This window comes from Dromiciops gliroides, chromosome 4 (genome assembly GCF_019393635.1).
Source record: "Dromiciops gliroides isolate mDroGli1 chromosome 4, mDroGli1.pri, whole genome shotgun sequence".
Taxonomy (NCBI): Eukaryota; Metazoa; Chordata; class Mammalia; order Microbiotheria; family Microbiotheriidae; genus Dromiciops; species Dromiciops gliroides.
In genome coordinates this window covers 311,621,273-311,644,376 of record NC_057864.1, presented here as the reverse complement: position 1 = coordinate 311,644,376, position 23,104 = coordinate 311,621,273, and the positions used below count along the sequence as shown (strand labels likewise).

At 36.8% G+C, this 23,104-nt stretch overlaps 1 protein-coding gene across 1 annotated transcript in view; it reads right to left on the bottom strand.

Moving 5' to 3' along the window:
* ORC3 (origin recognition complex subunit 3) overlaps positions 1-23,104 on the bottom strand; it is a 119,566-nt gene that overhangs the window by 26,877 nt on the left and 69,585 nt on the right. Inside the window, exons 12-13 of the mRNA XM_044003794.1 lie at positions 7,445-7,561; positions 5,720-5,799 (exon numbers count right to left, since the gene is read on the bottom strand). Of these exons, the coding sequence (XP_043859729.1) occupies positions 5,720-5,799; positions 7,445-7,561 (197 nt within the window). The remainder of the gene's footprint in view (positions 1-5,719; positions 5,800-7,444; positions 7,562-23,104) is intronic.

The following is a 23,104-nucleotide window of genomic DNA, read 5'->3' as shown; positions in this document are numbered from 1 at the left end:
AGGTATAGACCAACATCTTATACTATATACCAAGATAAGCTTAAAATGGGTATGTGATTTAGACATAAAGGATATCATAAGCAAATTAGGAGAGCAAGGAATATTTTATTGGTAAGATCTATGGAGAAGGGAAGAATTTATGAACAAACAAGAGATAGAGAGTATTACAAGATGTAAAATGGTTAATTTTGATTATATTAAATTAAAAAGGGTTTGCACAAACAAAACCAATGCAACCAAGATTAAAAGAAAAGCAAAAAGATGGAATAAAATTTACAGCAAGTACCTGTGATAAAGGCCCTATTTTTCAAATATATAGAGAACTGAGTCAAATTTAAAAGAATGCAAGTCATTTCCCAATTGATAAATGGTCAAAGAATATGAAACGGCAGTTTTCAGATGAAGAAATCAAAGTTATCTATAGTCATATGAAAAAATATTCAAAATCACTACTTATTAGAGAAATACAAATTAAAACAACTCTGAGGTACCACCTCACACTTATCAAATTAGCTATTATTACAGAAAAGAAAAATGATAAATGTTGGAGAAGATATGGGAAAAGTTGGACACTAATATACTGTTGGTAGAATTGTGAACTGATCCAACCATTCTGGAGAGAAATCTGGAATTATGCCCAAGGAGCTATAAAATTGTGCATATCTTTTGATCCAGCAATAGCACTATTAGTCTTTATCGCAAAGAGATTTTTGAAAAATAATAGCGATATGGACCTATTTGTACAAAACTATAGCAGCTCTTTTAAAAAATTTTTTTAGTGAGGCAATTGGGGTTAAGTGACTTGCCCAGGGTCACACAGCTAGTAAGTGTTAAGTGTCTGAAGCCAGATTTGAACTCAGGTACTCCTGACTCCAGGGCTGGTGCTCTATCCACTGCGCCACCTAGCTGCCCCAGCAGCTCTTTTTGTAGTGGTAAAGAATTGGAAATTAAGGAGAAATCATCAATTGGGAAATGGTTGAAGAAGTTGTAGTATATGATAGTAATATAATACTATTGTGCTATAAGAAATGATGAGCAGGATGATTTTACAAAAACCTGGAAAGACTTATATGAACTAATGCAATGAAGTGAGCAGAACTAGAACATTATACATATAGTAACAACAATATTGTATGATGATCAACTGTGAATGACTTAGCTATTCTTAGCAATACAATTATACAAGATAATTACAAAGGATTCATAATGAAAAATGCTATCCACCTCCAAAGAAAGAACTGATGGAGTCTAAATGCAGATCAAAACATACTATTTTTCACTTTATTTTTTGGTGGATTTTTTTTGGGGGGGTCTGTGTTTTCTTTCACATGACTAATATGGAAAGAAGTTTCGCATGACTGCACATGTAAAACCTATATCAAATTGCTTACTGTCTCAGGGAGGAGGGAGAGAATTTGGAACTCAAAAAATGTTTTTTTAGGGTATATATGTATAATCATGTTAAACATATTTTCACATTAGTCATGTTATGAAAGAAGAATCAGAATAAAAAGGAAAAACCTCAAGAAAAAAAAGTGAAAACTCAATCTGCATTCAGATTCCTTGGTTCTTTTTCCATCATGAGTCTTTTGGAATTGTCTTGGATCACTGTATTGCTGAGAAGAGCTAAGTTTATCATAGCTGATCATCCCACAATGTTACTGTTACTGTGTACAGTGTTCTCCTGGTTCTGCTTATTTCACTCAGCATCAGTCCACTTACATCTTTCCAGGTTTTTCTGAAATCTGCCTGCTTATCATTTCTTACAGCACAATAATATTCCATTACATTCATATACCACAACTTACTCAGCCATTCCCTAATTGGTGAGAATCCCTTCAATTTCCAATTCTTTGCCACCACAAAAAGAGCGGCTATAACTATTTTGTATATGTGGGTTCTTTTCCCTTTTTTATGATCTCTTTGGGATACAGACCTAGTAGTGGTATTGCTGGGTCAAAGGATATGTAGTTTTATAGCCCTTTGGGCACTGGAACTCAAACTTTTTAAAAACAAATGTTAAAAATTGTTTTTACATGTACTTAGGAAAAAATATGTTTTAAAAAATACTATTCCATTAAAGGTCAATTTTTTCCCTTGTAGAATGATAATCAGTTTTGGAAGTTGTTATTAATGGTTGTAGGCCCATCTTTTTTTTTGCTTTTTGGAATAACATATTCCAAGATGACCTTTCATTTAAAGAAGCTGCCAGGTCTTGTATGATCCTGACTTCTTTCTGGATGCTTACAGTGTGTTTCCTTTGACCAGGAAATTTTCTATGTTGGTTATGATTTTTCTGGAACTTTTTCCTTTGGGTACTCTTTTGAGGAGGTAATAAGTAAATTCTTTCTATCTTTGCTTTGCCTTCTGGTTTTAATAGATAAGGCATTTTCCTTTATGATTTTTGGAAATATAATATCTAGCTTTTTTCTTTAAATCATGATTTTCAGGCAATCAGTATCTTTTCTTGACTTGTTTTCCAGGTCACTTGCTTTTGATATCAAATATCTTATATTTTCTTCTATTTTATCCTTTGATTTCTGAAACAGTTCTTGCTGTCTCCTAGAGTCATTGTTTTGTTGCATATATTCTAATTTTCAGGGTGTCCATTTCTTGGGTAAAATTTACTACTTTCTCTTTCTCTTCTAAGTTACTTATTCTGCTTCCAATTACTTCCCCTGGAGTTATTGTTTAATTTTTTCATCTCTTAATTTCTTTCTTCTAAGTATTCATATAGTCCTTTTGGAAAATCCATTTTTTTTTTCCCTTTGAATCTCAGCTTGCGGTTGTGTTCTCTCCTTCTTTTGGGTGATCTCTAGTATACAAGTCAGTGTCCTCCTTAGTTTACTAATCTCTTCAGTTCTGGTCCTGAATTAGAATTTTGTATCATGTTTAGGTTCTGTCTCTTGTTGTGTTCTTGGGGGGAGTGGGTTTACCCTATGTGAGCTTGGTTCCTGTACTGACCTCCACCTCCTGGTGTTAGATTCCAGCCTCTTTCACCTGATTTTTGAGGTTCAGAGTGATGGGTAGGGCATTCTCAGGCATCTCCTCCTAGGTCTGAGCTGTTTTGGACACTATTGCACTTGACTAGTTGCTAGTCACTGTTTGCTACTACTACTGGAGCTTTCTGACCAGCCCAGAACTTTCTTAGGCTTTATCAGATTGCCAAAGTGGTCCATGACAAAGATGAACATCTCCTACCTTACAAACCATCTAGTCTAGACAGTATCTGAAAAATAGTTCCCTCTACATATTCTACAACTTATTCCAGACCTTTCTTGAAGATGTCTGGTACAGGAGAACTCACTACCTTTGAAAGCAATGTATTCCACTTTAAGATAGCTATAAGTATTAGCAAGTTTTTTTCTTTTATTGAAGCCTAAATATTACCACTGCATAACCTTGACCCTTTGCTTCTACTTTTGCCCCATGAGGCCATGCTGAATAATCCCAATCTCTTTTCGACATGACATTCCTTCAAATGGGTAAAAACACATATCGCGTCCTTCAAATCATCTCACCAAACTAAACATCTTTCCACTGATCCTCATGTAACATGAGCTGAAGGATCAAAATCTTCATTCTAGTCACCTTTCTCTGTACATTGTCTAGCTTATGAATATCCTTCCTAATATGTGGTACCTAGAACTAAACTCAATGCTATACCTCAACTTCTGTGTTCCTAACCTCAGCTGGACAATTTGCTAAAGACTTCCTGACTATACTTTTAATTTATTGCCTCTATATTATCTCAGATCTTAACACACACACACACACACACACACACACACACACACACACACACACACACACACACACACAATGTGGTTACGAAAACAAGGAGTCTGACAAATTGCCCAACCAAAGGAATATATGCATGCATGTACAAATACATACATGTTTATATGTACATACACATATCTATGTCAATATATGTGTATGCATTCTTGATCCTGAAATATGTTTATTAATATAAACATTTACCATTTACTGAGAAAAAATGGTATGCCTGGGTGCAGAAATTCAAGATACCACCCAAACATAATTGATTTCCCTCCCATTCTAGTTGTGGTTTTTAATTTTACTAGATACAAAATACGCACCATATACCCAAGAAAAAAATCCATCGTGTATGTAAGTAACATTATCATAAATTGTGAAAATAGATTATGTTTGTCAGCGTTGGTAAGTGATCCTTTGACAGCTAAATGCAGTAAAATATAATTTTTATTTACAGTGCGAGGTCAGCAACTTCTGAAACATGATATGATAGCTTGAAGTACATTCTCTGCCACCAAACTGGTTCAGTTCCATGGCCTCACTTATAGAGCCAATCTAGCTACAAAGAAGTTAACTCCTTTGTACAGGAGTAGCTCTTATGATAAGGTTGTCCTTCATATAGCTAAATTGTAGCCATCCACCGCACATGGCCAATTTTTCCTGCTGTGAGGCCAGTCTGACAGGACTTCTGTCTGTACCAGAGTTCTACTTCCCTGACATAGAGAACCAAAGATGGCTGTATTCTGGTTTTACTGTAAAAGAGCAACATAAAACAACAACCAAAACCATAATAGCTTTTGACCACTAGAGAAAGGACTATTTATTGTTCTGTCATTTCAGTCATGTTCAACTTTTTATGACCCCGTTTGAAGTTTTCTTGGCAGAGATACTGGTTTGCCATTTCCTTCTCCGGCTCATTTTACAGATGAGGAAACTGAGGCAAACAGTTATGTTAAATGACTCGCATAGGGTCACGTAGCTAATAAGTGTCTGAGGCCAGATTTGAACTAAGGAAGATAGTCTTCCTGACTCCACTGTGCCACCTAGTTGCTACTGAGGACTATACAGAAATCTAAATTTAAAAATTTCTGAGATTCCTTGGCAAAAAGAGTTCTAGAAGAAATTACATACTAATGTATTATATGTAAGTTGTATGCAAAATTGTATTTTGTTTTTGTCCTCCTGACCACCATCCCCTCTTTCTGGATAGAATAGTAAGTTTGTAAGTAGCCAGTATAAAGTAAGAAGAGCGGAAAATAAGATTGCAAAGGGGAACCTAGAAGTCACTTACTGACTGATCAAAGGAACAATATTTGCAAAGCATATCATATATTAACTAAAAATCACATCTAGATACTATGTACTAAATCAAGGGAAGCCATTTAGGCCTTGCTGCCAGGCCTTTTTGATTTATTATCTATAAGCCTCACATAAGCTCCAGTCATTTGCAAAAAGACCAGCAGAATACCAAATACTGCTGATAATTTCGGGATGATGTAGATATGTTAATGAACTAACCTCCAAGTGTCATAGGTAAGAGTCAGTATGTCCCTCACCAAAACCCTATAAAAATGAGAACCCTGCACTATTTGTATCTGGGTCCATGCTGCCTAATGTTCCCAACTCTAATCCATGGCTTCATGAGTGCATCTCCCTCTCACATGCCCTTTCCTTGCTGCCTGCCTTTCTTCACCACCCCATGCCATTTGCTTCTGTATCCTGCCTCCTTGTGCTACATGTTTCTGTACTTCCTGTACACTTGCCCCCTGCCTCTGTGCCTTATTAAAGCGTCATCGCAGCCTCACTTCCTGCTACCATTGTGATCTTTCTGGAATAGTGCCCAAAGAACCAGGGGTGCTTGCCCCCATTTCATAATTCTATAAATTAAACAGCAATTTACATGTTTACAACAAGAAGAAAAAAAAGGAAGGAAAAATACCTGAGGAGCTGCAAAGCAGGCTCATATTCTTGTGATTCCCAAATGTTCTTTTCTAAACATGCACAATACAGCTCTCTGATCTGAAAGTGAACAATGCATTAGTAAGGAGCTAGAAAACAAATGCTGACATTGTTTTCTAATAGTTTGTCAAAATTCTTTATATTCGAGAATACAATTAGTATTACATTTTTAATACTTTTAAATTTTAATACCACTTAAAATGATCAATTTTTTCAATTGATGTCAGATGTATCATGAATTGAGTGCTTTGTAAGAAATTCCTTTAAATGAATGCAAAGTAAGTGTATACATGGTTTTGGCCGATACCACTGGGCACTGTGCAGAAGTAACTGGAAAATAACAAATGGGAAAAATGATATGTAGGAAATCTAGATGTGGCTGTTGCCTCAAAATGTGTAAACACATGCTCAATCAAAGCAGTTACTTCAACAACAATAGAGATTCCTTCATTACTGATCTCTGGAACTGATGCAAATACTTACAGAGATCAAATTTCTTATGATAATCTACTGTACCCATAAATTCCTACAGGAAACTATACACCAGTATTTCTGTGATTCTTTGAGATTCTCTTATGTCTGGTTTCTTAGTTGTTTCCTGTATATGACATTCCATTTTCCATTTATAGTAATTTTATATGGGCCATTCCTTATCTCTAAAGCACACCCCTCCTTGTCTCTGCCTCACTGAATTCCTATCTCCCCTTAAAACAGGACTCAGGTACCATATCTTATATGAGGCCTTTGCTAATTCTTTAGTTGTTAGTGTTTTCCCTTGAAATTACTTTGTATTGCTTTGTATATACTCTAACATAGAGTACTCCCCTCAGCAGAATGTAAACTCTTTGAAGGCAAAGAATTTTGTTTTTGTCTTTTCCTCCTGGTAACTTACCTGTAATGAATATTCCATCAAAGTATGATATATGAAATTGAATTTCCTGGACTATACAGAAGTTCTAGGCCAAAATACTTATATGGAGCAGAAGTACTAATCTTATGTAATGGTTCTTCCTTTTACAGAATCATAGTTTGTTAGAGCTAGAGGGAAACTTTCTCATTTTGAAGATGAGGAAACTGAGGCCTAGAGAAGCTAAGTGGTTTACTAAGTTCACCCAGTAAATTAATAGCATTTCTAGCACTAAATCTCAATTTAGTTCAGTTCAAAAAAAATTTTCTCCATGGCTTAATTTGTTTGTTTGTTTGTTTTTATTTTTTTTGCAGGGCAATGAGGGTTAAGTGACTTGCCCAGGGTCACACAGTTAGTAAGTGTCAATTGTCTGAGGCCGGACTTGAACTCAGGTCCTCCTGAATCCAGGGCTGGTGCTTTATCCACTGCACCACCTAGCTGCCCCCAATTTTTTTAAAGATCTCACAATAAGTTCCCCTGCAAAAGCAGACAGACTATATGACTTAGGTGAGTTAGAAAAGAAAATCACATTTATATATTTCAGTTACATCATAGAGAAGCTGCATATAACGTGAAATATGGTTGTTTATACTTGTAAACATCTGTAGAGAAAATATTTTTCCAATTACCAGTACTACTGTGTACTGCTGGAATTGATTCAGATTTGCAAAACCTTTTTTTTTTAAAACAGAATATAACTCCACTCCAAATTCTGATTCCTAGAATGTTCAGGAAGTCAAAGCATGTAACTACTAGCATTCCTACTTCACACATTTCCAATTAGAAAGTATTAGTTACCTGTCGACCCAAGGGATACTTGGGAAGAGAAGATGTGAATGCATGAAGACACCTCAGAACTAAGAAGAAATTCTCATGGTAAATGTGTAGCTCTTCCAGGAATCTCAAAGTTTCTTCCTAAATATCATTTTAAAAATTTCAATATATCATTCAACACCAAAAGCAAGGCAATAATACTATATCAGGAGAAATTTTTATTGAAAAATTAACTATTTCCAACTAATATTAAACAAAGCAAGCCAACAAAAGAGCAGATTCTGGATTACAAAATGGCGATCTCAATTCATCATGTTTTAGAAGACAAACAATATACAAGATAAAATCGAGGCAAATCTGGTCACTAAATACATTTTCCATCCAATGATTATTATCCAGGTATTCTTTTGCAAATGCTAGAATCAGTTCTGCTTTTCCAATAGGCACAAATTGCTTTTTTGTTGTTGTTTGTGGTTTTTTGTGTTTTTTTTTTAATTAAAAAAATTTTTAAAATAAATTTCTAATGCTATGGTGTTATGGAGCAGAGATGGGCAAATGTAAAAATGAGCATCTAACTGGTAATTCTATCATACCAATCACCTCTTTTTTTTCTTTCCTAATCACCTCTTAAGAGTCAAAAATGGGGCAAATGTTCTGTGCAAGTGTCCAATAGTACTCTACTGCTTCACTCAGATGAGTCAATGAGATGATTAGAAAACCAGATGCAATTATTCAGGAGTCAATGTAATTAACTCAATGAAATTCTGCTTATAACTTGTGTTTTCTTGATTTCATGGTATTATTACAAGGATATATTTACCTCATCCATGTGGGAAAAAAAAGTAGAAAAGAAGAAATCTAGGGATAAAATTTTCTCTATCATTCTGTGATAGAAATAGAAATAGTTTGAGTAATCATTCAATTCTGGTGGTCACTGATAAAAAGGATAGAAAATTTAACTCATGGAGAAGACATAAACTTGGGAAAGTCAAGCCAGCTTCTCCAGTTTTTAGGGGAAATTAAATTATATCAATGTGGCTTCTTGGCTCTTTATGAAAATAGGGCAAAAGTTGAATGGGTGATGAATTCCAAGGGCTATTTAAGCCCCAGAAGCCCTTCTTATTTCTAGGTTGAAATTACTTCAAGCCTCTCTTTGATGTTGTTGTCCTTTGTTCTCAAAGAGAACCATGATATTGGGGTGATGTCATGACTTGGAGTGAATTGGATTTAAGTGAAGCAGGGCTGAGTGCAAAGCCTCACTCTCTCCTCCAGAGTCATCTGGGTCCCGTGGTAAAATATAGATCAGGATGACTGGGGATGATCCTGGATGGAGCAATTTGGGTTAAGTGACTTGCCTTGGGTCACACAGCTGGTAAGTGTCTGAAGTGAGATTTGAACTCAGGTCCACCTAAATTCAGGGTGAGTGCTCTATCCTTAAGCTTGATCGCTGTGGGATGCTGAACTTGTAGACTGGATTTTATGCATTTAAAATTACTTTTTATTTTGAATTTAATATCACATGAAATGGGTATTTCCATATACAAAGAAGAATGGAAAAAGAAGACTGTATATGAAACCAAGAATCTAAATTATATACAGCTTTCTTTGCCTTTTATGCATATAATTCAATGTGTAATTTTTAAAGCTGACTTGTCTTTTTTCTTCTGACTTTTCTTCTGTCCTCTTCTAGTGTACTTCTTTACCTTCTTTTATTTATTTTAAACATATACTTATTGGTATCTTTTTTTACATTGCCTACATTTCTTTGTGTATCCCCCCCTTCCCTTCTCCCCACTCAGGGAGTGATCCTTTATATCAAAGATTTTTTTAAAAGGGAAGAAAAAAAAAACTCAGCAAAGCCAATAACCATATCAAAAAAATCTGTTACATATCCTGTTTAATATTCATCAGGAGAGGGGAAAGACATCTTCTCACATCTTTTTTTGAGGACAAAACTGGTCTGATTCCACACATTTTTAATGCAATATGTGACTTTTCTAAGTATTTTTAAATTGTTTTAGCAATAAATTTAAAATTTTCACAACCTGTCAAATGACTTCTTTCCTAAGCTATGTCCCCAAACTCTATTACCTAAAATATTTTCTTAAAGCCTGACATTAACAAAGTATCCTTAGTAGTCCTTGTCTTCAAATTTTTATTTCCTAAAAAGCCAAACAGAAGACTTAAACTACTCTACTGTGTCCTCCTTCAAGAATACTTACTTAGCTCATAACCATTACCTTAAGCTCTCAACCATGCTGAAAATAACTGCTCAGATATAGATACAGTCAAGTAAATTAGATCCATAAACGACTAGTTCAATAAATTTCCTTCTACTCACTGAAAAAAAATCAATTCCTTGTTCAACAAACTATGGCTCATTACACTGAAAGCATTGTAGGAATAAAAGAAATGCTTTTAGCTCTAAGATGTTTTCCTGCTATTCCTTTAATTGGCTGATGAGTAATTTAAGAAGTGACAAGGTAAGATCTGAGGCTTATCACACTGAGAATAGTCACATTCAGAAAGGCACATTAGTTGTAACAAAAAAGCACACCATAACAACTTTAACATCATAAACTAGAAAAGAGTGAGGGCATAAAGTCTGTACTTAATAATTTACTTTTTTGCATACGCTGGCAGCTTTGAAATAGAGCTTTTGTGTAGAAAAAAGATATGTCATGATTATTAATCACATTTCATGCTGGCTTATACTGTATATTGTTTATTTCTGTCTTGGAAATTAGATTTGCTAAGTCTCAAAGCAGTTCATCTTCCTTAGTGCAGTCCACAGGTATGGTCCTTGACATATTTACCAATGATCTGAAATTTAAATAGGAGTCTTTCTGTACATACATGTAATCTAAAATTCTTATTATTTTCACAGTAATACAAAACTTATATGATGGAGGGAACATCACATTAATATCCTTTTGCCTAAGAGCATTCCAAGATGGTTTGGGGACTGAAGTTAAAGTTGCCTTTCCTGTATTCTAAACCTATTTCCACTTGCTACTTTTCAGCCTGAGATGGCAAGTGATAATACATAAGGGTATCTTTTAAAATTATTTTTACAGCTATATATTCTACCTTGTATTCTCTCCCACAGTGATGAAAAAGTATTTCTTGAATCAGGTTTCCAAAACCTAACTACAGTAAAGCATTGAATAATTGGACCCTCAGAGATTAGTAATTTTGGACAGCTGAAATTAACCAGATAGTTGGGAATTAACCCTTGCATTAAAAAATAATTATGTTTTTTTTCTGATGGAAATCTTTTCCAAAAAGCCTTTCCCAACGCCTCTTAAGATTAGTGCCTTCTCTCTGAAATTGTCTCCAATTTAGACTGCAAATGTCTAGTCTACACATAGTTGTTTGCATATTGTTTTCCCCACTAGTTTGTGAGCTCCTTCAGGGCAGGAGCTATTTTTGCTTTCTTTTTGTTCCTAGAGCTTACCAGGCACATAGTAGGTGCTTAGTAAATGCCTGTTCAACAATCAATAAACATTTATTAAGCACCTATTATGTGCCAGACACTATGCTAAGAAATAAAAATAAAAAGTAGCAAAAGACAGTCACTCAATATATCACTCCTTAGCCCTCAAGGTGCTTACAATCTAATGGGGGAGACAACATGCAAACAAATATATACAAAGCCATCTATATAAAAGGAGAAATAGGAATAATTAATAGAAGGAAGACATTAGAAAGATTTAAGATGGGTTAGGAAAGGCCTTCTATAGAAGGTGGAATTTCAGTTGGGACTTAAAGGAAATCAGGGAGGTCAGTAGTCAGGAAAAAGGAGGGAGAGCATTCCAGGCATGGGGCACAGCCAGAGAAAATACCCAGAGTCAAGAGATAGAATGTCTTGTTCATAGAACAGCAAGGAGGGAGAGTGACATTGGACTGAAGAGATCAAAATGTATTTTCCAGGAAACAAGGCCTAAGAAGACAAGAAAAGTAGGAAGGGACTAGGTTATGAAGGGCTTTGAACAATAGGGTGACAGGGAGCCAATGGAGTTTACTTAGTATGGGAGTAGCATAGCTGGTGTTGCATTTTATTTTGTGGCCAAATGGAGGACAGAGTGGTGTCAGGAGAGAGGCAGAACCACCTGAGAGATGTCGCAAAGGTGAAATTCCCAGGCCTTTGACAACAGCATGAATATGATCTTCTTCTATAATGTGCTATATACTTCCACAAATTTTTAAACCTTCTCTGGACTCAGTAACATGATTATGGACATTAGCACTGTGATGTGCTATAGCTATGTCCAAAAGTAATAATTCATATTTGCAGTTTTCATTATTTTACTTGCTTTTCCTAATTTGTATATTAAGAAAATTGAACAGGCATTATCATCTCCATTTTGCAAAAGAAATGGAAGTTCAGAGAAATGAAATGACTTGAATGATTAATAAGTAGTAGAGTCAGGAGAGTACCCTAGTCTTTGGGTTCCTAATTTGCTGCTCCTTTACCTCCATTCTGTGGGGGGGATATGGTCCACTGGTACATGGGAACCAACTTGTACCAGCTCATGAAAGCCAACTGTTGAATATTCAGTGAGAACATTTAACCTCTGAAATCAGCAAATGCCACAAATGAGGGCTTGATTTATTATTTTTTTAGTTGTCTAGACTTAAGAAAGTGAAAGAAAAAATGTTAACAATGAAAATTAAACTTAAAAGGCTGAAATGAGTACAATTTTTCCTGGGAGAGTCACTTACCAGCACACTCCTGGATATGGGGCTGAATGAGTACTAATAATAGCCTTGGAAATGAATTCCCCTTTTTAAAAAAGAAATTTTAGTGAAACTTTCTTTAACAACTACAAGTATTCAAATATTAAAATAGAAACAAAAGAAAAACAACAACAAAAATAGTCAAATATTCAAATGATTCAGTAATCTCATCTGTCATCTACATTTTTAAAAAACTGGCAAAAATGTTATGTGTGAATTAGTTATTTTATTCCTTTAATTTTTTTTTTTTTGGTGGGGCAATTGGGGTTAAGTGACTTGCCCAGGGTCATACAGCTAATAAGTGTTAAGTGTCTGAGGCCGGATTTGAACTCAGGTACTCCTGAATCCCGGGCTGGTGCTCTATCTACTGCTCCATCTAGCTGCCCCTATTCCTTTAATTTTTAATAATGTCAGTTTTATTATCTTTGTTTTCACAATCCTTTTTTGACCATTTCTGTAGATAAAGTAAACCTGTAGCTATCATCATGGTTAAAGTTATTGTCAATGTCCACTTTTCTTTTGGTAGCCCTTTCTGAACTGTCACTTTATTTTTTTTTAATTTTTAAAAAAATTTTTATTTTATTTTTTGTGGGGCAGTGAGGGTTAAGTGACTTGCCCAGGGTCACACAACTAGTAAGTGTTGAGTGTCTGAGGCCGGATTTGAACTCAGGTCCTCCTGAATCCAGGGCCAGTGCTTTATCCACTGTGCAACCTAGCTACCCCCAGTACTATCACTTTATATGACTTCACAAATTGCTTTGTATTCATAACTATATATTTAGAGCTGAAAGGGACCCTAGATACTGTTTCTTATGGCTCAATAATATCTTATTACATTATTGTTCTATAATTTAAGTCCTTCCCTAATCAATGGCCATTTAAATTTGCTTCTAGTGCTGCTATGAATTTTTCATCTAAATAGGTATTTTGCACATAGGGATCAATATGCCAGATATCTGAAGGAAGGAAAGTTACCAAAACCATGTAAAAAAGTCTCAGTCCTTATTAAACACCCCCCGACCCCAAAAGGGCAGGGGCCGGGGGACCTGAAAGAACATCAATAATTACTAACCTATATGCCTGTTCTCCCATCTATTACAAAATCTTTATGAAAGTCATCTACATATGTACTGGTAAGTAACAATCAGGCTTTCAAAAGCCTTATTCATTAGTGGACCACATCTTTACCATTTCACGATTAACTGAATGACATAAAGACTATATGATGCCACTGTTTATTTGTTGATTTTTTAAAAAGCATTTTATTACATAGAAAAAAAGGCTACCTTATGTGCTCTCTTAGAAACTCTCTCTTATTTATACATCAAAATAATTTAAGATTTCTTGTAATATATAACAGAAAAATCTCTGTTTAATGATGATAATCATCAGAAAAGGAATAAAACAAGAAGATGTACACTTGTCAAAGGTATTTGTTGCTAGCTATGATGGAGAAAAGCCAGGGCAGAGTCAAGGGCAAAAAGGGATTCCCTATGGATTGTGAGATCTTCCAGATATGGCATTATGATTGCAACAAGTCCCACAACACTGTGGTACAACCATTCTGGGCTAAAAACCTACCCCTGGTTTCTCTGACTTCCTTGCCATCTCCCAGTTCTGAATTCAGAACTTAATTTCTTTAAAATGTTCTTGATGTCAGCTTGCTTTTTGGTCATTTGCCTTTTTTTTTTTAAAATAATTATTTATAATTACATGGTATCTAGGGAAGTGAGACAGCTGAAGAGAATCTATTTTTAAGCCATTAGCATAGCTATCTACCCTACCTTGCACATGCCCATAGCACTGCAAAAGTATTTTTCTTTATTTGGTTTCAAGGATCTTGATATACCTAACTTTATTTTTTCTTACAAAATTAGTCAAAGAATAAACTAGCCTTTTCAATTTCTAGAAAACCATTAATACCATGAAAAACATTCCCAACCTTGGATTCACTCTATATTGTTCACTCTCCTTGGCTGTAGTCCCAGTTCCTTTGCCCTCTGGAATATCATATTCCATGGCCTCTGGTCCTTTAATGTAGATGCTGCTAGATCCTGTTTTATCCTTATTGTCACTCCACAGTATTTGAATTCCTTTTTTCTAGTTGCTTGCAATATTTTCTCCTTGACCTGGGAGTTCTGGAACTTGGCTATAATATTCCTGGAGGTTTTCCTTTTGGGATCTCTTTCAGGAGGTAATTGGTGGATTCTTTCAATTTCTATTTTAGCTTCTGTTTCTAGAATATCAGGGCAATTTTCCCTGAAAATTTCTTGGAAGATGCTATCTAAACTCTTATTTTGGTAATGGTAGTCCAATGGATTTCAAATTATCTCTCTTGGATCTATTTTCAGGTCAGCTGTTTTTCCAAGGAGACATTTCATACTGCCCTCTTTTTTTATTCAATTGGATTTACTTTACTGTGTCTTGGTTTCTCATAAAGTCACTAGCTTCCATTTGTTCAATCCTAATTCTTAGGCAATTATTTTCTTCTGAGAGCTTTTGTATCTCCTTTTCCATTTGGCTTTTCAAGCTATTGATTTTTCTCATGACTCTCCTGGATCTCTATCATTTCTCTTTCCATTCTTTCCTCCACCTCTCTAAATCTTCCTTCTCTCTCTCCTACTTTCTCTTCAAAGTCCCTTTTGAGCACTTTCATGGCCTGAGGCCAATTCCTATTTTTCTTGGAAGCTTCGCATGTAGGGGTTCTGAGTTTGTTATCCTCTTCTGAGGGTGCACCTCAATCTTCCTTGTCACTAAAGAAACTTTCTATAGTTCTCAACTTTCTTTGCTTGCTCATCTTGCCATCTTTTACTTGACTTTTAACTCTCTCTTACAGTGGGGCCCGACATCCAAGCTACACTGTCCAAAGCTTCAGAGGGTCCCAGGTGTTTTGGTTTGAGAGAGGGCAGGTTTTTCTCTCACCTGGCCTGTTATCTGGTCCAAAGATAACCTCAAGCCAACTTGCTAATTAACCAGCCAGCAGAACTTTGTGTGCTGTGGTGGTTCTTAGCTCTGATGAGCCTGCGCCCCTCCCCAACCTGGACCTCCCTCCACTCAAGATTTCTTCCTGGTTCCCTACTGGGGTGGGATAGCTGAATTCCTCCTTACATCTTGCAGACACCCCTGTATTTTCCACCCTACCCCCCTACCAGCCATTCAGTCCTCTCACCCGACTGTAAGCTTAGTTCCAGAAAGAAGATGCTGGTGCTTCAGCTGATTTAGAAGCTCAGGGTAAGTTCCCCTGGCGCAGAGTGCCTGGGGTCTGTGTTCGTGCAATCGAGGGGTTGGACTCTTCTTGCAGCCCAGCACAGCCTCCTCTAATCTGTCTTTGGTTGGAAAATAATCTCCACCCATCTTTTTGTGGATTTTGCCGCTCCAGGGGTTTATTGCTGTTTTGGGGGTAACTGTGTCAAGAGCTCTGTGCATTTAATGTCTTTCCTCTGCCATCTTGGCTCCACCCCTGGAGGTCCTCATTCACTCTTCTTGACATGACACAATCTAATTTTGTTGATTCAACCTCTATAATATCTCTTGAATTCAACTGTTTTCTCCTACATGACCACTACCCTGGTTCAGTACCTCATCACTTTTTGCCTGGACTATTGTCATAATGGCAAATGATTTCCTTCCTTCAAGCCCTTTGCTACTGTCTCTAATTCAACCCCACAAAGTTGCTGAAATAATCTTCCTAAAGTATAGGTCTGACTATTTAACTCCTTGTTCAAGAAACTCTAGCAGCTCCTTATTGCCTGTAGGATACATTACTAACTCCTTGGACATTTGCATTTCACAATTTATCTAGAAACTACCTTTGTAGCCTTATTTCACATTATTTCCCCCTCACACATTTTATGTTTCAGCCAAAATGGTGACTTGTTAATCACCATACACAACACTTCATCTCTTGCCTACCTACATGACTAGAATACACTGCCCTTTTTCATCTTTGCCTCAGAATTCCTTGCTGTCTTCAACACTAAGACCAGGGACCATATCTTACACAAGGCCTTCCCCGATCTCTTCCTGTTGCTACTGCTTTCTCTCCCTGGCAAGTATTTTGTTATTTATTTGTGTGCATCTATGTTCTATCTCCACTCCTCTTTGCTACCTCACAGTAGAATGTGAGCTACTTAAAAACAAGGACTATTATTTTCTTTGTATCCTCTATGCCTACCACAATGCTGACCTCATAAAGAGAAGGCTTAAACAATTTTTATTGAATTTAATCAGATAACTTCTGATTTCTCCATCACAAACACAATAGCATCTATACTTCTGTTATTTTTTTCACCCTTTCTTTACTTCACTTTTACTTATTTGCTCATGTGATTGGGAATCCCTGACCATATCAAGAATTTGTGCTTGAGTGTTTATAGAGATAGAGGAAGGGATTACTTCAACAGCTATACATTAATCATCAGAGATATGACACTACTCAAACACGACACTAGGCCACATTTTTCTTCAGGACTACTTTAATGTCTGAATTTTAGCATAATTCCAGGAAAAGGCAATATTAAAAACCATATTTTAAATGTTATAATAAGACTCAAAAAACTATATCATGTTGGATGACAAATTAGCCTTCTTTTCTATAATAACATTCATATTCTGAATACAATCCTGTATGTAAGATTAGGTAGGTTTCTTCAATAGTGCTCTGAGTTTGTATTAGTGAACCTCTGTGCTAAGTTTACTAGTTAGATTCTGTGACCTAGATCAGAGAGGTTCAATAATGTCATAAGGAAGAGCTGTTTTTCATTCCCTAGTAGCTTATGGTAATTGGAGGTGGGGAGGTATTGACAATGAAGTCTCTGGAGAAAGGAAGAAATAGAGACTGATAATGAAATCTCCAGCTTGAGGGAGGAGGGAGAGGCATCTCTGCCACCTGAGAAAGCTTCTGTGTAAGGCTTCGGTTTTTACTAATTGTTTATAAGTAGGTCTGATCTAAATGCTCTAAGTGGTACTTACCTAATAAAAGAACTAAATAGAATCTGTTGACTATGTTCTTTGTGTATGTAGTTATCAGTATGTTGGTAATTCAATTTCATGTCATACAAGGACCAGTTGAAGGAACTGAAAATGTTTGCCTTGAAGAATAAAAGATTTAAGAGGGAACACGGGGCAGCTAGGTGGCGCAGTAGATAAAAAACTGGCCCTGGATTCAGGAGGACCTGAGTTCAAATCCGACCTCAGACACTTGACACTTACTAGCTGTGTGATCCTGGGCAAGTCACTTAACCCTCATTGCCCCACAAAAAAAAAAAAAAAAAGAGGGAACATAACATCTCTTTTTAGGTATATGAAAGGTTATCATGTAGAAAAGTTATATCAAACTCAAATAGAAATAGGGGCCACTAGCCCATACATAAGGATCCCTGAGGGTCACATATTGACTGTTTTAAAACGTATTATTGGGGCAGTTAGGTGGCGCAGTGGATAGAGCACTGGAGTCAAGAGTACCTGAGTTCAAATCCGGCCTCAGACACTTAATACTTACTAGCTGTGTGACCCTGGGCAAATCACTTAACCCCAATTGCCTCACTAAAAAAAACAAAAAACAAAAAACAAATGTATTATTATATGTGCTTTATTAGATTTTATTTATTTTGTCAAATATTACCCAATTACATTTTTTTTTTTTAGGCAATGGGGGTTAAGTGACTTGCCCAGGGTCACACAGCTAGTAAGTGTCAAGTGTCTGAGGCCGGATTTGAACTCAGGTACTCCTGAATCCAGGGCCAGTGCTTTATCCACTTCGCCATCTAGCTGCCCCCTCCCAATTACATTTTAATCTGGTTCAGGTCACACCTAGGAGTGTTCTGTGCTGCATCTGACCTTTGCAGGTTGGATACCTCTGATGCAAAAGACAGAGTAGACTGGTTCTGCTTGGTTCCACAGGGAAGAGCTAAGACATAATTGTAGAAATTACAGAAAGATAGACTTTGGCTCTAAATACGGAAAAGATTTCTAATAATTAGAGATTCAAAAGTGGAACATGTTGCATCATGATTAGTATGGGTTTCTTAATTGTATTGAGACTGGCAGATCACTGCCCAGGGATGGTTCACAGGGAATCTCTGCCCTGGTATGGTTTGACTAGATTACCTCTACCTACCAAGTATCCCTTCCTACCTTGAGATGTTATTATATGCTCTATATACTAACTATATTTTAAAGTAGAGTTTCTACAGCACTATGAAATGGATAACTGTTACATTTCACTTAAGGTTCAGAAAACTGGATAAATTCTCCACCGATTCTTTTTTCTTTAAGTCTTATTATACCTTGTTGTTGATATTAATACAATGTAAAAATGCCTAGAGCATTGATATTGTTGTTTAAACCTTTTATACCTCAAATTACTCGGTAAAAATGTCATTTTATTTAAAAAAGAGAAAACAATGTATTTATAACCTTTATCGTAGTCACTAATCTGTAAACTCCTGGCTGGAGCTTCCAATCTGTAAGGGGGTTTTAAAAGATCCCCCAGGTTCGTTAAGCCCTGTTAAGCCCCGTGTGGGCCAATCTGTAAGGGCCTGCCCCCTCCCCAACTGCTTCTTCCAGACTAACAAGAAACAAGATTAAAAAGCCTCCTTTCAATAAAAGCAAAAAACCAGGTTTATTGATGTGGAAGAAATTTAGAAATAAGGACAAAGAAAAGCAAGATATATGACCTGTGAACTTGGTACAATAGACTTAGCTGCTTCCAATCACCCTGCGCATCTCTTACCTGCCCCCATCTCCTCTGTAGCTCGATAGGTATGGATGTGGCTGGCCACCGCCACCTGCACTCCCTAGCTTGCTGCTTGCCCTGTAGCTGCCACCTGCACTTCCTCTGTCTCCTCCTCCCTCCATCTCTCTACCCGGTTGCTCGCCTCTCCTCTACCATCCTCCGTTTCCACCTGTCTCCTTCTCTGGTTGCCCCTCTTAAAAAACCCTTCTCTCTCAGAAACCTTCCAGTCAACCGCTCACACACCCCAAACTAATTCGTTGGCACCTCTAGGGGCTGCACCCAAGGCTGGCTGGGGCATGGAGTCTCCATGCATACCCTCACTTGGCGGAGTAAGCTGGAGCTTGGGTTTTCCATGCATTCCCCCAGCTGGGTGGAGGTACCCGGGGCATGCCTGGGTTTTCTGTGATGTGCCCAAGGCTTGCATGCCCAGGGGCAGAGGGAACTGTGTGGGGGAACCCCTGAGGCTTTCTAATTTTAGCCAAGGATGGGGTCCCGAATCGCAATCAATTCTTACAGAGGTTACATTCTATCAGGGAAGTTTGCTATTGGAAACCTCAATATAGTATATTCTAGAGTAGTTCTGTCAAACAATGTCAAACTCAAATAGAAATAGAGCCACTAAATCATACATAAGGATGTCAGGGGGACATACTGACTTGGTTTTAAAGTGTAATATCATCTAAGTTTTATTGCATTTTCATCTTGTTAAATATTTCCCTATTACACTTTGATCTTATTCTCAGTAGACTGCCTGAAACCCATGGCATGTTTGATACCTCTTTTCTGGAGGATTTATTTTCTGTCTTTTGGGGACATTTTTTAGACATTACTAGAACAGCATGGTACAGTGGAAAGATTAGTGATTGAGGATCAGCTTTGACATTATCTACAGAACAAGAGCAAGTCATTTCAACCTTCTTGGACTTCAGGGTCCTTACCTATAAATTGGGATATTAATAGTATATTGCAGTATTGTTGAGTCTTAATAAATAAATCTTAAAGCACTACATAAACATGTTATTAAATCATCTTTGTTAATTGGTCAAAGGACAGAGAATTAAATAATGTCTACTCTGAATATAGAATTGGAGAATTGTGGCAAGTATCCCAAATAGACAAGAAAGGTTTTCTTAGAAGTTAAAAGTGATTCCTACTTAGCTATTTTTTTTCTTTTTTTCTTTTTTGCAGGCAACGGGGGTTAAGTGACTTGCCCAGGGTCACAGAGCTAGTAAGTGTCAAGTGTCTGAGGCCGGACTTGAACTCAGGTACTCCTGAATCCAGGGCCGGTGCTTAACCACTGCGCCATCTAGCTGCCCCTCCCTACTTAGCTATTTTTAAAAAAATATAATTAAAATTGGTCCTTTCTTTGAAGAAAAGTCCTTTACTGAAGAGTAAGGAGGAACAGTGAACTTCCAGATGAGGAAATTCCTTCTACCCGAGGTTTGCCCCTTCTCTGCAATTTATAGTCTGAGTTGCCTAAAGCAATGAGAGGTTGAATTGTCCAGGGTCACACAGCTAGTAGGTGTCAGAAGTGGGACTTGAACCCAGGTCTTCCTGGTTTGAAGGCCTACTTTCTATCTACTATGTCAAGCTGGTTCTCAAAGAATAAAGAATGCTTTATTATAAATTTATATTTTTTACCTGCACAGAAGAACTGCCAAGTAATTTTGGTTGTTATTAAATATTCATCTTTTAAAGTTTATTTTTACTAGTTAAATATGGAATTTTAAGCACTGATTGGTGATTAGACTGTCAAACATGTAAAAACAGAATCATGAATATATGCAGTAGAAAGGAATTTAGAGAATGAGTCTTATCCCCTTATGTTACAGAGAAAACTAAAGTCCAGACTTATCCAAGGTTACACAACTAGAAAACAGGATTCAAGTCCTGGACTGCTGACCCTCAGTGGAGTGTTTTTCTGTTGTGCCATGCTTCCTCATTATGTATATGCAATACAACCCTAAATGTTCTCTACACTTCTCTGCTTTTGACAATTAGTACGATAAAAAAAGAGCAAGTTTGCTAAGTATGACAAGATATCATTAACAGGGATGATGAGATCAAATAATATGTGATTAGCAATTCCACACCCTCCCTCCCTCAACCCCACTTCTAGGACATACTCTGCTATGCTCTATCAACATCTGCTTGGTAATTCACTGATGTGAGGATGTTGATTGTGAAATAGCTCTCACCTACCTGTTTGTACAAAGTGGCCAAATTTCAGACTCTTGGCAACATGCCTGTGTTTGTGTGTTGAATAATTTTAAAATGAAAGATGTCTCTTCTAATAGTTCCTATTAGAAGAAACAGGTTCTAGCAGGATATATATGAATTATACCATTATTTTGGAAAGCAGTGCTATAATACTAAACCCATCGGCAAGACATACTCATTTACAATCAATGTAAAAAAGTAGAAACTCCTTTAAAAATTTTATTTGCTCTTGAGAGCCCATATCTGAAAACCTTTTTAATCTTATTTCAAAGCACTTAGGAAGGGGGCAGCTAGGTGGCGCAGTGGATAAAGCACTGGCCCTGGACTCAGGAGTACCTGAGTTCAAATCCGGCCTCAGACACTTGACACTTACCAGCTGTATGACCCTGGGCAAGTCACTTAACCCCCATTGCCCCACAAAAAAACCCAAACAAACAAAAAACAAACAAACAAAGCACTTAGGAAAATATATAATTAAAAGAAACACAGATAAGACAGAGCATTTGAAATACTGGCCCAAAATTATCTCATAGCTCATGGTTAAACTGAGAAATGAGGACAGAACTCCCAAGTGGCAGTCTACTTCTGTTAAAATAAATGTTTGTGGTATTTAGAATCTTAAATAAGGTGACCAACATCATATAAATGTGATTTAATTTTTTTATAAGTGCTTCTTTTCAAAATAGGTAAATCATTAAGCAGACAAAATTAAAAACAAAACATATTTACATAGGATACTCTCTGCAGTCCTTATAGGCAAGTCTTAGTTCCAGCAGATTTTGCCTCAAAATATATGCTGGAAAAGCTACCTTTTGATAGCAGTCCTGTTTTATAAAGAACAAGGAAACTGTTAAGAGGAGCCATCAGAAAGGGCATGGAAGGACAGAATGCTGCCAGAGGGGCCAAGATGGTTTAAAAGAGGCAAGGAAAAGTAGAAATTTCTAAAAGGGCCAAGGGGAGGAAGCCACCTGATAAAGATGCCAGCATCCCATCTCTGTTCTGACTCTTCTCGATCTGTTGCCATGCTGGTACCCTTTCCTTACCATTCTGCAAATTCTCTATAGAGTAGAAGGGCTTAGCAAAGGGTCAATACCTTCAAATGGGGCCAGAGTGAACCAGCATCCCAAATGAGACCAAAAGATTGCAGTGGGTTAGCAGGCCCCAAGCAGGGAGTAAAGCACGGAATAAGCAGGCAGTAGAAAAAGAAGTTCAGTGAAAAGCTGTGGGCTTAAGTCTTGTGTCTCCAACTATCTACCAAAGATATTAAATTGGATCTTCCATTGCTGTTCTAAACTCAAAAAGTCCAGAAGCAAACTCTCTATCGCAGGCCTTCTCACAACCCTGACAATGAGCTACTATTCTACAAAGTTTTGGGATTTTAATCTTTGTACTCTCTCTCATATCTATCTATCATTTCTTTTCCATTTTTACTTCTACCATGCTAATCTAGTCCATAGTAATTTCATGATTAGGTAATTTTAACTGTCTTCTAACTAGTCTCATTTCCTTTAGTATGAATCTAAAGCTTTTATCTGTAACTAGAGAAGGTAGATCTAACAAGTTGACTATTAGGAATAATAATAGTAATAATAATGACAAAACATTGTTGAAGAAGGGAGATTAGCCAACTCTTCCTATGAGTAACAGGGTGATTAAAAGGTTAGAGACCTTCTAGAAGAAGCCACAAAGAATTGTGAACTACAGGGAACAATTAAGTAAATAAATGGACTTACTAAAATGGAACAAACAAGATCAAAGGTAGTTGAGAATTATGGTAAATTAGAAAGGCATAGTGTAGTGAAGACCTGGGTCTAACAACATAAGGATTGGATATCTGACAAGGTTAAGGAAGAAAGAAACATCATGATCAAAATGGGACTATAAACATTCCAAGGTGGGAATCTGGTGTCTATTGTCTTGGTTAAGGTGGCTATCAGTGAAAAGTAGGAGTGAAGACAAGGAGAAAAGTGTAGATGAATACATGGTAG